This window comes from Cotesia glomerata, linkage group LG6 (genome assembly GCF_020080835.1).
Source record: "Cotesia glomerata isolate CgM1 linkage group LG6, MPM_Cglom_v2.3, whole genome shotgun sequence".
NCBI lineage: Eukaryota > Metazoa > Arthropoda > Insecta > Hymenoptera > Braconidae > Cotesia > Cotesia glomerata.
The window spans coordinates 143376-160054 of NC_058163.1; the positions used below are offsets into that span (position 1 = coordinate 143376).

Genomic DNA, 16679 nt, shown 5'->3' on the forward strand with positions numbered 1-16679 from the left:
TACATGTGTGCATTAGTTGTATCACCCAATGAGAATTGATCAGTACCATCTGCTTCAATTTATTTATTTATTTATCACTCACTTTATATATTAATTACAATAATTATATCAATTTTCATGATTTATCTCATCTTATTTGTGAATGAAATGTTTCTATTTTTTTTAAGGAACTTTTCAAATTATTAGTATTATAAGGTAAAAGCCCCAATTATTGACGCTATAAGAGACAAAGTTATGATTTCATTTTTTTTAAGCAATCAAATATAAATATCGATGAATTTTGTTTGTGGTAATGTCTTCAGTAATGTTTTAACTAATCAATTTCTTTTTTTTAAATGATAATCAGTGATATTTACTAATTAATTTTAAATAATTAAATATATGATCTGGATACACCAATTATTGACGGGTTAAAAAACTGATTGATCTAATTATTGACGTACCGTAACCCCAATTATTGACGCCCCTACTGCACATGCGTCGAATCATTTGGTTATATTGTTATTTATCAAAAACTTGATATCAAGAGACTCGATAGAGTCTGGCGCCAAGTTCCGTTCTCAAGCCAGACTACCGAGTGTGTATATACCGTAAGCAGAACGGTTTTTTGAGGTTACAAATTTTTTTTCAAATTTATTTTGATTTTTTTTTCATATGATATTTTATAATAGTAGTTCATGCTTTTTATTACGCGTATTACTTGATTATTATCAATTATCTTTATAATTTCTATTTAAAATTATTAAAAATAATCAGCACAAACTATAGCGACCCAGATTTTTAGATTTTAACTTTTTTCTTATGTAAAAAGCGGACGGCCAGAGACTAAATAATATAAGGATGCATGCTAATCTTATAATAGATGGGAAACTACAGTGAAAAAAAGATATTTGACAGCTTGCAATTACACACGCCAGGCGGCGCAAGAATAACTTTTACATGAACTATAGCTTAAAGGGGATAGTTTGCCACCGGAAATGTATTAAATTAAAATTGTCAATTTTTATTATAATTACAAAAAATACTGAAATCCATACAAAAACAGTTTCACTGTAAAAAAATCGCGCCAAGTCCACGTTCATAAGACTATTAAGAAAAAAAATTTTTATTTCTTTACAAAAAGATATAAAATAAAAAATTAAAAAATCCAAGTAACCGATATGGTTGTATATGATTTTTGGACATTAAAAAAAATTTTGTTTTAAATTTAAAAATTAAAAGAAACAATTTTGGAACGTACACGGGAAAAAATTTCTGGGAAAATTTACGATACAACTATTGTAAAGCTGGACTATACTTTTATTACTATTAATTGTCAAATATTTTAGAAGAAAAAATACTATTTATTCATGATAAAATACGATATTACTATTGTAAAAAGTAAGAGATGAAAATTTCCAGTGCTGCCTCTGTATCTTTTCAATAGAACTATAGCAAATTTTACAATAGTTGAATTGGAATGTTTCTCAATTAGTTTGAGTGGTGGCCGTGCACAGCGCTAGACTTCGAGTTTATGTAAATGTTAAAGGATATGCTTCTTAGTTCATCTCGGATAGCGTAGAGGGACAGTCTCTGGCTACCAACACAGAGTTCTGGGTTCGATTCCCAGATACCACGAATATGTCGCTTTCTTTTTCGATTACTGTACAGGTACCAATTAGTCCAACCTTCTATCTCTCTCCCTCCTTAATATTTCTTTAAAAAAAACCAACTATAAATTTTTACAATAGTTGAATTGTAAAGTTCACAAACACATATTGTTTAATTTGCTCTATAGTATTCGACTTTTTACGACTCTTGCTAGTCTTATTTGTTGGATAAAATTTACAATAGTAGATCGTAAAAATTACTAAATGAGAAGTATAGTCCACTGTTACTATTTTATTTAGTAAAAATTACAATAGTAAAATAGTAAAAACTCCTTCAATTTTCTTTCCGTGTACTTGGTGTGCGTCATTGTGTACTTCAATTTTTTTTAAAAGTCCTAATAGATAGATTTTAGGAATTTCATAAAAAGTGAAATATTTCGTAACCACGCACACTAAATACGTTCCAAAATTGTTTCTTTTAATTTTTAAATTTACAACAAAATTTTTTTTAATGTCCAAAAATCATATACAACCATATCGGTTACTTGGATTTTTTAATTTTTTATTTTATATCTTTTTGTAAAGAAATAAAAATTTTTTTTCTTAATAGTCTTATGAACGTGGACTTGGCGTGATTTTTTTACAGTGAAACTGTTTTTGTTTGGATAAAGTAATCAATATTATTAAAGTTAATTAATAATAATTTCTATGAATGAATAATTATTATGAAAAATATAACAATTTATTTAAAAACTTATTTAACACTAAAACACGCCGAGTTATTTGACAGTTAAAAGCCTTGAATATAATCGCATATATAACGTATTTTATACTTAAAAAAAAAGGCGTCATAGCGCTGTCGACTGGCTGTCAATATGGGATTCACCATAAAAATTATGAACTAGTTATTGACTCCCATTATTTAAATATCGTAAAGCATACAATTAATTTCGATTATTTAATTTTATAAATATTTCATATATTGTTAATTAAAAAAAAAAAATAGATCATATAATTACATGAAAAATTAATTTAAACTCGGCAGTTAAAAAATGCTTTTCTAACCAAAGTTGTTAAGAAAATAGACGCTCGTAAGCTGATTTGATAAACTGGTGCTAACTTTATTTTTTTTTAATAATTAATATTTAATATTTTGAACTGAATGTGATTTTTTTCAATTTTTTAATTAATTAGAATCTAATAAAAATTTATTTGATCGTTATTCTTATTACAGATAATTTAATATATTTAAAAATAATTTAGGGTGTCAATATTTAGACCCCCGTCAATAATTGGGGCTTTTATCTTATCTATTTAAATCCAGAGTTTTACAAACTAAAAAGAAAAATAAATTTTTTGTTACAGGTAAAAATGGGTTCCTGTGGCGCCGGTATTCATAATGACTCACGAACGAACAACTAACTGTAAGTAATAGTTTATTTAAGTGCAATCTACTCTCTAAAAATATTTATTTATTTAATACACAAACCCCGATTGGCTATTTACATTATTATGATTATTATTATTGCTAATATATAATATTGCTGATGTGAACTTTAAATTAATATACATTAGTTAAATATCAATATTAGTTCAAAAAAATAAGACTTTAAATACAAATTATGAGATAAATAATTGAATTTTTTGTATAATTTACTTTAAAAGATCTATAAACGAATTGTGAAAATTTTCTTTTCTACACTCAGAAAACAATTCATTTAAATGAAATGAGGCTCGTTAACTATAAATAAATCTCTTGTTTAAATATCACCAGAAATATTTATTTGATACAAATAAATTTATTTATTTGAGACAAAGTTGTAGTATATTTGAATGAAATCCAGATTTGTTTATAGTTAATAAATATTTCTTTGGTGCTAACAATCGTATATTTCAACCAAATCAGATTTGTTAACTATAAATGAATGGTACCCGAGTAAAAACAGAATTCCGCCGCAACACCGCTGCACGGCTTTTTAAGCGCCGCACCACCGCTGCACTACAGCCGTGACAATTTTGGTTATTTTAGAAGTGCCGTATCACCGCCGCACCACCGCCGTGACAAATAAAGAATTTATCTATTCGCCGCACTACCGCCGCACCAGCGCCGTGACAAGTAAATAAATTTCTATTCGCCGCACCACCGCCGCACCACAGCTGTGACGCGCCCGGGTAAAAATAAAATTATTAATTTTTACGAAAAAATAATAAATTTCGTTCGACCGCCGCACCACCGCTGCACCACCGCCGCACCATACCACTGTTTGATGGTATATACATTGAAATAATATATTAGTTGATCATTCAAATAGCTTAACTAAATTTTTTAAGTTAAGTATGGCTTGCAGTGCAGTTGGCAATGTTCGAGACTTCCATGCAGACGATCCAGATTCGAATCCCATCACAGTTCAATTTTTAAAATTCTTTCAGAGTATTTCAATAAGCGTACCGCTTCTGTGCAACCCGAGGACGAAATTAAAAATCTACATCAACAATACGACTAAAAAAATCAATAATTTCGCGGTGCTTTGGTCTAATTAAAAAAATTTTTTTTTTTTAATATTAGGCATTCGATTAAAAGGAGGTTGATCAATAGGTCTTACATAAAGATTTCTAGTCGCATTATTTATTAATTAATTATTGCGTGATAAATTAATTATGATACCATTTTTTGTGAAATTGTAGGTATGATTTAGCATTGGTGCGGTGGTGGTGCAGTGGTAGTGCGGCGATGCTAGGGGGAGTAAATTTTTAGCGTGCGGCGTAATAGTCCGCCAAACGGCGGTCGTGCGGCGGTGGTGCGGCGGTCGAACGAAATTTATTATTTTTCCGTAAAAAATAATAATTTCATTTTTACTCGGGTATGTTTGAATATACTCAAAGCAATGATTTTTAGTTTTCGGTTAGGAAAGTTGTAAAAGTGGACATATCGAACGTTTGGGGTAAAATGGGCACTTCTTTTGGAATTATTAATTATACTGAAATTAATAATGACAATCAAGTTAGCCGACATCTAAAAATTTTTAGAATTTTTTTTATTGAAAAAAATTTTACAAGAAAGTTTTTTTTTTAATTTCATTTGTAAAAAATTAGAAAAACGGTAGACCCTGAAGGCCACCCGTGCAACTTCCCGCTAATTTCATACGTAGGTGCATAAAACTCTTCGAGCTCAAAAATACAATTTATGTGTTATTTTGAGCTCTTCGAGCTTAAAAGTCTGATAGACGTATCATAGAACAATATTTTTAAAATTTCCAAACCGCACTAACTTTTAAATGAATCAACCGATTTTCACGCGGTTGGCAGTATTTGACGCAATTTTTTTAGTTTCATGAAGAATCTTCAAGTTTGAATTGATAAAACTAGGAAATTTGGAGTAATTCCAAAAAAACACTTTTTTTGGTTTTCTCTCGTTCATGATATTTCTTGAACGAATTGACCAATTTTGACCGGCTTGACGGTGATCGACGTAATTTTTTCATGCTAATAGCTGATTAGTTTTTGAAATCGATCAGTGCAGCCGTTTAAAAGTTATTCCAAAAAATGTCGGAGTTATGTTAAAAAAACACTTGTTTCCAAATATTTTATCGAGGATATCTCTCGAACCAATCAACCGATTTCCACGTTTTTGGCGGCGATCGACGCGGTTTTTTAAGTTCTGAAATTATTCTACATCATCAAAAACGATCCGAGAAGAAATGACGAAGTTATGTCAAAAAAACACTTTTTTCGGTTTTCTTTCGTTCACGATATCTCTCGAACGAATCAACCGATTTTGACCGGATTAGCGACGATCGGCGTGGTTTTTCAAGCTTAAGGGCGGATTAGTTTTTGAAGTTGATCGATAGAGCCGTTTAAAAGATATTCCAAAAAAACCACTTTCAAAAATGATTTTTTTCTTATTTTTTTTGAGATTTTTCAAAATTTCTCAAAATCTATCGGTCCGAATCGGTTCAAATTCTCAGGAAATCTAAGTTTGAGGGAACTCTTTAGAACGCCGTTTAGTAAGTTCCGATCGGTTCAGTCGTTCAAAAGTTATAAGCGAGTCACATAGTCACACACACACACACATATACATACAGACATAGTGACAACCTCGCGGGGATAGTCAGGGAAGCTTCCTGTGACCCTCAAACGTCGAGATCTGATAAAAACTCGATTTTTGCAAATCGGGGTGAAAACAATAACTTCCCGATTTTTGAAAATCTTCGATTTTCTTAGCGGGAAGTTAAAATAACCTTTTGTGAAAGCTGTAAAGCATCAAATTTTACATAAAACATATTCATTTTTTCGCTAAAATCAAAATTAACCGAGATAGAGTGGCTAGAAGCTAAGGAATGCATGCAATCCAAATTTCTACAATTTTATTCAGTTTTGAGCTATCATAAAAATAAAAACATCTTATTTGTAAAATATGTAACGCTTTTTGAAAAATTCTTCAATATTTTGACTTAAACTCATTTTTTACGTTTATTTCCAACAAAATTGATACTTATTACGTTCATATTACATCATAAGTACGTTATTATCGCAAAAATAGTCAGTTTTTAATGTATAAGCTGTTGAATATCTAAAAATAGTATTTTATCCAGTTTTAACAAAATTTAACTATCAAATTTATTTCCAGAAATTGGTATGGAGAAGGAGAACTCTGCATCGGGCGGAGGCGGAGGTGGAGATACTACTGCAACTGCAACGACAGGTACAGGAACTAATTCTGTGTCTGATAAGCTGCATGCAGATCAGGCGAATCCACTTCTAGATCCTAGTGCCCTTTTTGGCGGTAAGTGTTTTTTTTTTTTTTTTAATAAATAAAGCTTGCATTACATCTATAAAAATTTTTAAAATTAAGAAAATAAGGAAAATTTTCTTGGCATATTTTTATTTTAAAAGACAATTCTTAAATTTAATATCATTGACAAAGTCTTGACCTAAATTTATGCCTATAATTGATTTTTTATGATACTCAATTTTTTAAATCAAGTTTTAAATAGTTTGCTGGTTCTATAAATTTATTTCATTAAATTTTCCATTATTAAATTATTAATAATTAATATTGTCATAATAATTTACTTCAACAGTACCCAAACTGTGTAATATAATTATACGGAAAAATTATAATATATAATGTAAATATGGCCCATCGTGAAGAAAACTAGAAAAATTACAGTTTTAGATTGTAATTATTACATTAAAATAAAATTATTACATTCTACAATGTAATAATTCTTATAAAATTTGTAATAATTACAAACAAACTGTAACTTTTCCGTGTACACTGATAGAAAATTTATGTTGACTCAAGAGATATTTTCTTGATCAGAGAATTTATTTTGGAAGGAAAATGATTATTTTGCTTCAAGAATTTCTTGTCTTGGTTTAGATTTTCTTGGCTTAAGAAATGTATGTCTCCGTTGGATAAGTCTTGTATCTTTACTCAAAACTATAGTATCTTCAATCGATACATTTAAGGAAGTCCTTTCGCTCCAGTTGAGTCATAACAACTGTAGTAGTAAATTTTCAATAAATTAAAATACAAAACCCATAAAAATTCCTAAAATTAAAAAATAAATAGTATATGAGGCATTAATCGTTGAAATTTTGAAAATTAAAAAAAAAAAATAGCTAAATACAAAAATTAATTTGACTGTTGTAAATCAGCTGTTAGTAACCTGTCCGTGATTTGGCAACGCTTTATTTCGGTTGTTTACATTTTTATTTGCACAATATAACCTTAACCGTGTTTAACTTTTTGCAGTCAGTGTAAATAAATAAATTAATTAAAAATGTTTAGTCACAAAACCATAACATTCTAATGTCTCATGGCAGGAATGCTAGTATTTTTTAATTATTGTTTTATTTTTCAATTATCAATTATGAAAATTTGTTAACAATAAATTAACTAATAAGTATGCATGAAAAACATAAGCGCGTTAAAGTTTAGTTTGAATTTATTGAATGGTCTGAAGCTCGCGCGCTACGCAACGTTGCCAAATCTTTTGACTCCATTTTATTGTAGGTAACTTGAGAATTTTTTGTGATTTTTAAATATTAATTTCTCAATAAATATCTCGGTAACTGATATATTTTATTGCAAAAAAGAAACCTGAATATTTCGAAAATCTAATTTTTTTTACTTCATCTAATCCATGACTGATAGTATAATTCGAGAAATACTGCAAACGTCTGATTTTCTCGTAAGACTCTGAACAAATACTAACATTTAAAAATTTTATTTTTTCAAAAATTTGTCCGGTAAAGTATAATTTAAACCTCACTATAAGATAAATAAGGACCTTAACTATTAGAAAAAAATTAAATTTACTCATAATCTAATATTTTTTATTTTACATTAGCGGCGAAAGGACCTCCTTAAGTTTTTCAACCAAAATAACATTATCGTTTAAAAAACTCTAAATTTTTGGTTTAAATAATAATTTATTTATTCAATGTATTATTGAAGTAAATAAAAAAATTTTTTTATAAATTTTCGATTCAACATAGTTGTGAAAATATACACGGAAAAAAGTAAACTGTAATAAATAACAGTCGATTTGTAATAAGTAATGATCAACTGCTAAAAATTACCATTTCAAACAGTAAAATCGTGATTTTACTATTCACTATAATATTTACCATTTAAACGTTACAATTTACTCTTTACATGGAAGAAAATATTATTTCAAACAGTAATATTCGCTATATAAATGTCTAAAATGTTAAAGTATAATAATTAAGAATTCAGACTTTGATATTTATCATTTCGTACCTAAAAAATAATCTTATGATATGTAAAAAGTATAAAATAAAGTTAGTAAATTTCTAATACAAGCAACGTCAATATTTACAAAGTAAAATGGTAAATTTTAAACGCAACGCTTAAAATTAAACTGTAATTATTGACTTGCTTGGACTGGTAAAATGTATATTTTAAAAGTATAATTTTTACTGTTTCAAATGTTAAATTCTCCCAGAGTGAGACCCCCTTCTCTTTCATCTGAGTTCCCCTTCTCCTCATAATATCGACTATATATTGAAATGGCAATTTTTATTGTTTGAAACTGTAATTTTTTAAGATAAAGGAGTCGTTATTTACTATAGTGACAGCTACTAATCACTTATTTTGGATATTAAATTATAAATTGTGGCTTTTATACTTTTTATATTAAGTTCTGTAATATTTATATTTTTGCCACCCCAATGTCCGCTTTACTGTTTGAAACTATAAAAATTAACCGGAATCCGAGTGAATATTACAGTTTACTGTTTTCCGTGTATTAAATACATGTGATTTTATTTTTTGAGCAAGATCTGACTAGTTTTGGAAGAATCAAGTTTCAAAAGCTGAATATTTAACGTGTACAGAGATGGGAACAGTTTTTAAAACACACATTTTTCATATTATTTAACCACCACTGCTGTAGATTAAAATCTAGAAAATACTGACGTTTATATCGCTAAATTCATGAAGACAACTTAAAAATAAAAAATAAAAGTACCTTGTCATGTAAATTTGGAGATATTTTAATTGTAATAATAAAAATTAAGTAATTTATATGTCCGGCATGATTAAAAATAAGTTATAGAAATAGGTAGTAATAGTTTGGCAACGTTGAACGAAAAATTACGCGGATTTTTTAATTAAAAGATTTTTAATTTAGTTTATGTAATAAAATTCTATTGCATATAGTTTTTAAAACATACATTGATAATTTGGAGATTTAATAAGGTATTCTTACAATTTTTTTAATGTATTAATCAATAACTCAGGTTCATAATGATGAGCCAACCATTTGAAGAAAAGGGCCACTTGCATTTCTGATATTACCTTATAAACTATCATCTAGTTCATCTTCATCGCTCAGTTACAATATTATCTTCACGTTTTTCTCCAAATGTCTAAATAATTTATGTCTATTCATTATTTGGCTGTTTGATTGATTTTACCCAATGAGGATTTAGATTTGTCCTTTTTACAATCAAACTTCTATTGAAAGAGTTTGGACGTTAATTCAAGCAAATTTGAGAAAATCAGATGGATTTTTTAAATATATCCTAGTTATCAATATTAAATACATGTGATTTTATTTTTTGAGCAAGATCTGAATAGTTTTGGAAGAATCAAGTTTTAAAAGCTGAATATTTAACGTGTACAGAGTTGGGAACAGTGCACAGAAAAAAGTAAACTGTAATAAATAATAGTCGATTTATAATAAGTAATGATCAACTGCTAAAAATTACCATTTCAAACAGTAAAATCGTGATTTTACTATTAACTTTATAATATTTACCATTTAAACGTTACAATTTACTCTTTACATGGAAGAAAATACTATTTCAAACAGTAATATTCGCTATATAAATGTCTAAAATGTTAAATTTATGTTAAAGTATAATAATTAAGAATTCAGACTTTGATATTTATCATTTCGTACCTAAAAAATGATCGCAATGATATGTAAAAAGTATAAAATAAAGTTAGTAAATTTCTAATACAAGCAACGTCAATATTTACAAAGTAAAATGGTAAATTTTAAACGTAACGCTAAAAATCAAACTGTAATTATTGACTTGCTTGGACTGGTAAAATGTATATTTTAAAAGTATAATTTTTACTGTTTCAAATGTTAAATTCTCCCAGAGTGAGACCCCCTTCTCCTTATAATATGGATTATATATTGAAATGGCAATTTTTACTGTTTGAAACTGTAATTTTTTAAGATGAAAGAGTCGTTATTTACTATAGTGACAGCTACTAATCACTTATTTTGGATATTAAATTATAAAGTGTGGCTTTTATACTTTCTACATTAAGTTCTGTAATATTTATATTTTTGCTACCCCGATGGCCGCTTTACTGTTTGAAACTATAAAAATTAACCGGAAACCGAGTGAATAATACAGTTTACTTTTTTCCGTGTAGTAATATTATAATTAAATGTAATTTACTGTAATTAAATATTATTACATAAATTTATAGAAATGCACATAGTAAATTAATGATTCAAAAAAAAGCCATTCTTAAATCAAGTTAGTAATATCTTGAATTATGTTATCGCCTATCTTGAACCAAGAGACAAAAATTCTTGAATGAAATATATCTACATTTAGTCTCAAGAGTTTATTTCTTGAATTAAGACAGCTAGAAATTTTGAAAAAAAAATCAATTTTTGAAGAAAAGATGTTTCTTGAATCAAGATTTTTTTTCTATCAGTGTAAAAATATCAAATAATTATTAATTTATTTTATTCAAAATTTTCCGCAATCTATACTAGTCATAAATTAATTAAAACTAATGCGCATAAGTTTGCTATGAAACATTTTAAAATTAAATATGTACAATTTAAATTGATAAAATTTGTTATCGATCGCGTTATAATCCAGGAATGCAATGCACCCTAGTAAAATTTAATAGAAAATTTTTACAGTATAGCAACTGCAGATTTCTAGCCAAAGAAAATTTGTGCGTTGAATTGTTTTTTGATTCTTTATTTTTAAACAAGCTAAATATTTACAAAAACTGTCGAATTCTGTACAGATAAACTAAAACTACCCTATGTAAGCTGATCTGTTCTCTCGGACTCTTTCTTTTGATTGGTTCTATATATTATTGATTGCTTGCCACCTCAGCTCATCGTTTCTCTCTTTCTCTCGGACTGCCGCATTCCCCCTTGTCTCCACATCATCCCCAGCCTCTATACTCTCTGTTCACCATTACGTCTGATCCGCATTGCCGCCATCGTGTCTCACTATCGCAGACCAATGTTCAATCTCTGAAAACATTCGAATGTACTGTACCAGACTATACAAATGTCCTTGTATTGTCTCTTCATAGTCCTTTTACATTTTAAAACCATACATTTATGATTTGGAGGTTCAATAAAGTAATCTTATAATTTTTTCAATGTATTATTGATCAATAACTCAGATTCATAATGATGAGCCAACCATTTGAAGAAAAAGGCCACTTGCATTTCTGACATTACGTTATAAACTATCATCTAGTTCATCTTCATCGCTTAGTTGCAATATTATCTTCACATTTTTCTCTGAATGTCTAAATAATTTATGTCTATTCATTATTTGGCTGTTTGATTGATTTTACCCAATGAGGATTTAGATTTGTCCTTTTTACAATCAAACTTCTATTGACAGAGTTTGAACGTTAATTCGAGCAAATTTGAGAAAATCAGATGGATTTTTTAAATATATCCTAGTTATCAATATTAAATACATGTGATTTTATTTTCTAAGCAAGATCTGAATAGTTTTGGAAGAATCAAGTTACAAAAGCTGAATATTTAACGTGTACAGAGTTGGGAACAGTTTTTAAAACACACATTTTTCATATTATTTAACCACCACTGCTGTAGATTAAAATCTAGAAAATACTGACGTTTGTATCACTAAATTCATGAAGACTACATAAAAATAAAAAATAAAAGTACTCTGTCATGTAAATTTGGAGATATTTTGATTGTAATAATAAAAATTAAGTAATTTATCTGTCAGGCATGATTAAAAATAAGTTATAGAAATAGATAGTAATAGTTTGGCAACGTTGAACGAAAAATTACGCGGATTTTTAAATTAAAAGATTTTTTATTTGGTTTATGTAATAAAATTCTATTGCATATAGTTTTTAAAACATACATTTGTAATTTGGAGATTTAATAAGGTATTCTGATAATTTTTTTAATGTATTGATCAATAACTCAGGTTCATAATGATGAGCCAACCATTTGAAGAAAAAGGCCACTTGCATTTCTGACATTACGTTATAAACTATCATCTAGTTCATCTTCATCGCTTAGTTGCAATATTATCTTCACATTTTTCTCCGAATGTCTAAATAATTTATGTCTATTCATTATTTGGCTGTTTGATTGATTTTACCCAATGAGGATTTAGATTTGTCCTTTTTACAATCAAACTTCTATTGAAAGAGTTTGGACGTTAAATCAAGAAAATTTGAGAAAATCAGATGGATTTTTTAAATATATCCTATTTATCAATATTAAATACATGTGATTTTATTTTTCAAGCAAGATCTGAATAGTTTTGGAAGAATCAAGTTACAAAAGCTGAATATTTAACGTGTACAGAGTTGGGAACAGTTTTTAAAACACACATTTTTCATATTATTTAACCACCACTGCTGTAGATTAAAATCTAGAAAATACTGACGTTCGCATCACTAAATTCATGAAGACTACATAAAAATAAAAAATAAAAGTACTCTGACATGTAAATTTGGCGATATTTTGATTGTAATAATAAAAATTAAGTAATTTATCTGTCAGGCATGATTAAAAATAAGTTATAGAAATAGATAGTAATAGTTTGGCAACGTTGAACGAAAAATTACGCGGACTTTTAAATTAAAAGATTTTTTATTTGGTTTATGTAATAAAATTCTATTGCATATAGTTTTTAAAACATACATTTGTAATTTGGAGATTTAATAAGGTATTCTGATAATTTTTTTAATGTATTGATCAATAACTCAGGTTCATAATGATGAGCCAACCATTTGAAGAAAAAGGCCACTTGCATTTCTGACATTACGTTATAAACTATCATCTAGTTCATCTTCATCGCTTAGTTGCAATATTATCTTCACATTTTTCTCCGAATGTCTAAATAATTTATGTCTATTCATTATTTGGCTGTTTGATTGATTTTACCCAATGAGGATTTAGATTTGTCCTTTTTACAATCAAACTTCTATTGACAGAGTTTGAACGTTAATTCGAGCAAATTTGAGAAAATCAGATGCATTTTTTAAATATATCCTAGTTATCAATATTAAATACATGTGATTTTATTTTCTAAGCAAGATCTGAATAGTTTTGGAAGAATCAAGTTACAAAAGCTGAATATTTAACGTGTACAGAGTTGGGAACAGTTTTTAAAACACACATTTTTCATATTATTTAACCACCACTGCTGTAGATTAAAATCTAGAAAATACTGACGTTTGTATCACTAAATTCATGAAGACTACATAAAAATAAAAAATAAAAGTACTCTGTCATGTAAATTTGGAGATATTTTAATTGTAATAATAAAAATTAACTAATTTATCTGTCAGGCATGATTAAAAATAAGTTATAGAAATAGATAGTAATAGTTTGGCAACGTTGAACGAAAAATTACGCGGATTTTTAAATTAAAAGATTTTTAATTTGGTATATGTAATAAAATTCTATTGCATATAGTTTTTAAAACATACATTTGTAATTTGGAGATTTAATAAGGTATTCTGATAATTTTTTTAATGTATTGATCAATAACTCAGGTTCATAATGATGAGCCAACCATTTGAAGAAAAAGGCCACTTGCATTTCTGACATTACGTTATAAACTATCATCTAGTTCATCTTCATCGCTTAGTTGCAATATTATCTTCACATTTTTCTCCGAATGTCTAAATAATTTATGTCTATTCATTATTTGGCTGTTTGATTGATTTTACCCAATGAGGATTTAGATTGGTCCTTTTTACAATCAAACTTCTATTGAAAGAGTTTGGACGTTAATTCAAGCAAATTTGAGAAAATCAGATGGATTTTTTAAATATATCCTAGTTATCAATATTAAATACATGTGATTTTATTTTTCAAGCAAGATCTGAATAGTTTTGGAAGAATCAAGTTACAAAAGCTGAATATTTAACGTGTACAGAGTTGGGAACAGTTTTTAAAACACACATTTTTCATATTATTTAACCACCACTGCTGTAGATTAAAATCTAGAAAATACTGACGTTTATATCACTAAATTCATGAAGACTACATAAAAATAAAAAATAAAAGTACTCTGTCATGTAAATTTGGAGATATTTTGATTGTAATAATAAAAATTAAGTAATTTATCTGTCAGGCATGATTAAAAATAAGTTATAGAAATAGATAGTAATAGTTTGGCAACGTTGAACGAAAAATTACGCGGATTTTTAAATTAAAAGATTTTTTATTTGGTTTATGCAATAAAATATTGCATATAATTTTTTTCAATAACAATAATAAATTTTATTTGGTAGAGAAAGATAAATTTTATTTAAAATCAAAAGCATAATACAACAGTGTAAATTAGTGCAAATAAAATGTTAATGGATGGACAAGCGGTCCATTTTCTTAAATTTCCTCTGGTTCCCTTTCTATTGGATTAATACGAGGGTTATAACCAAATACTACATGACGTCATACACATACACACAACTGTTAGATGCGCTGTTGCCAGATGTATTTCTTGCAAGTAGACTTCCTCATCTAATTCAATTAGATTTTTTAAAAATTATAATAAAACTAACTCTCGCAAACTTCAAATAGTCTTAAGTAAAATATAAATCAGATTTATTAATTTAAAAATTTATTTTTTTATTAAAACATCATTAATAAATCTGGATTTTATTTCGACTCACTAGGTCGTGCGCCAACGTTCAACAATATATAACTAATACAATTTTCTACCCCTCTGCGAAATGGAAAAAATTGTATCCAGAAAAAAAAATGATTCTCGTTAGAGCAAATCCGTAAATGCAATTTATAAAGGTGGCGAGTAATCACTTGGTCTTCGACTTTCTTCACTTTTTTTTCTCCTTTTTTCTTCATACGTATTTTAAATTTTTATTATTTCTGAATTCTATTTTTCTTTTTTTTCTTTATACTTTCTCATACGATCTATAATCGCATAGTATAGTCAGTGTGAACTTACATTCCCCTTTTATATTCCACATTTATTCCATTCTCCGTTGGTCTTCACTGAGCACTGTGTTTGTGTTTGTGTATATGCAGTGCTCAGTATACTAAATATACAACACTCGAGCATTTTTAATTATAATTGCTCAATAAAAAAAAATAATTTAGATTGACTTCTTAAAGGACTAAATTTATGTTTAAATTTGATAAAATATTTTTAAATTACTTTTTATGATGATGCAACAATTATTGTATAATTAATCAACTTCCGTGCACATACTTCAATCAATATATTTTGCACGACTCATGATGCGAAGCATCAGAGAGTGCTTTACGACCGAAAAATTTTTTTCGCCTCATTTTGGCGGCTATTTTTATTATTATAGCCTTGTTAGTTCACGGAATCAAGATATTTTGCATACTATTGTCGAGATAATTTAATGGAGATTATTTTCATACTTTTTAAAAATTGATTTACTGCAATAGAATTGGAAAAGAACACCAAAATAGGTCAAAAAATTTTCCTGTCCGTCATGTGTGAAACCCGGAAACACTGTAACTTGTGAAAAAATCCATTATTTGAGTTAAATTTTTTTTTTTTAAATTCTAATCGACGATTGTAGGTCACTGAATGCGAATGATTAATTAATTCAGTGTCGTTTAATTGCAATTAATAAAAAACGAAAACTACAAGACTGTATATCTATATATATCCATGTAAAATTAACATGGATGGTGACATATCTATAGATATTATGTACATTTATTCCACCAGAGGCGCTTGTGCAGTATCCGGAGACACGATAGTGTCTCGCGCCAAGTACACGTCCAATATTCGCTGGGTGCGTAAGGCATAGTGGGGGACACAAAACTGATGTCAGCGCCCGCTGCGGGACAATACAGAACTAAGGGTGGCTCTTTATTACTAAAAGCTATGAAAATAATACGTGTGTTAGTTTATTTAAATAAATAAAATAAAATGGGTCATCAAAATTGTTGTGTAGTTAATTGTAAAAATACTAGTAGAAATAGTGATTGTAAATTTTATAAGTTTCCGGTTGCCAATTGGAAATTAAATCAGCGAAAAAAATGGATAGCTGCTGCTCAACATCTCTCATATGTTCAGCCAGGATTAAATTTTTACCCTTTATTAAAGTTTGTGGTTGAAAAATAATATTATGGGTAATAGATTGCAAAATTAAATAAAGAATATAAAAATTTAAGATATATTCGTAAATATAAAGTTATGTTAAATAGAGCTATTCGTTATTTTTTATATAATTTCAGATTGTTATATATTTAATATTAATACTGATTTTTCATTTAATATTAATTTAACAATAAACACCTTGACAGATTTTAACACTGATTAACCTAATTCACTTGA

General features: G+C 27.9%; 1 protein-coding gene across 12 annotated transcripts in view; it reads left to right on the forward strand.

The window, feature by feature from the left end:
* The window catches only part of LOC123267792 (bromodomain adjacent to zinc finger domain protein 2B), a 97825-nt gene that overhangs the window by 35849 nt on the left and 45297 nt on the right, over nucleotides 1-16679 (forward strand). For 11 of the 12 annotated variants that reach the window (XM_044732635.1, XM_044732630.1, XM_044732638.1 and 8 more), the window contains 2 exons: nucleotides 2955-3013; nucleotides 6217-6372. In XM_044732635.1, the coding sequence (XP_044588570.1) occupies nucleotides 6225-6372 (148 nt within the window). In that variant the 5' untranslated portion in view covers nucleotides 2955-3013; nucleotides 6217-6224. Of the gene's footprint in view, nucleotides 1-876; nucleotides 894-2953; nucleotides 3014-6216; nucleotides 6373-16679 lie in introns of all 12 variants that reach the window. The other variant, XM_044732631.1, reaches the window with a different exon arrangement.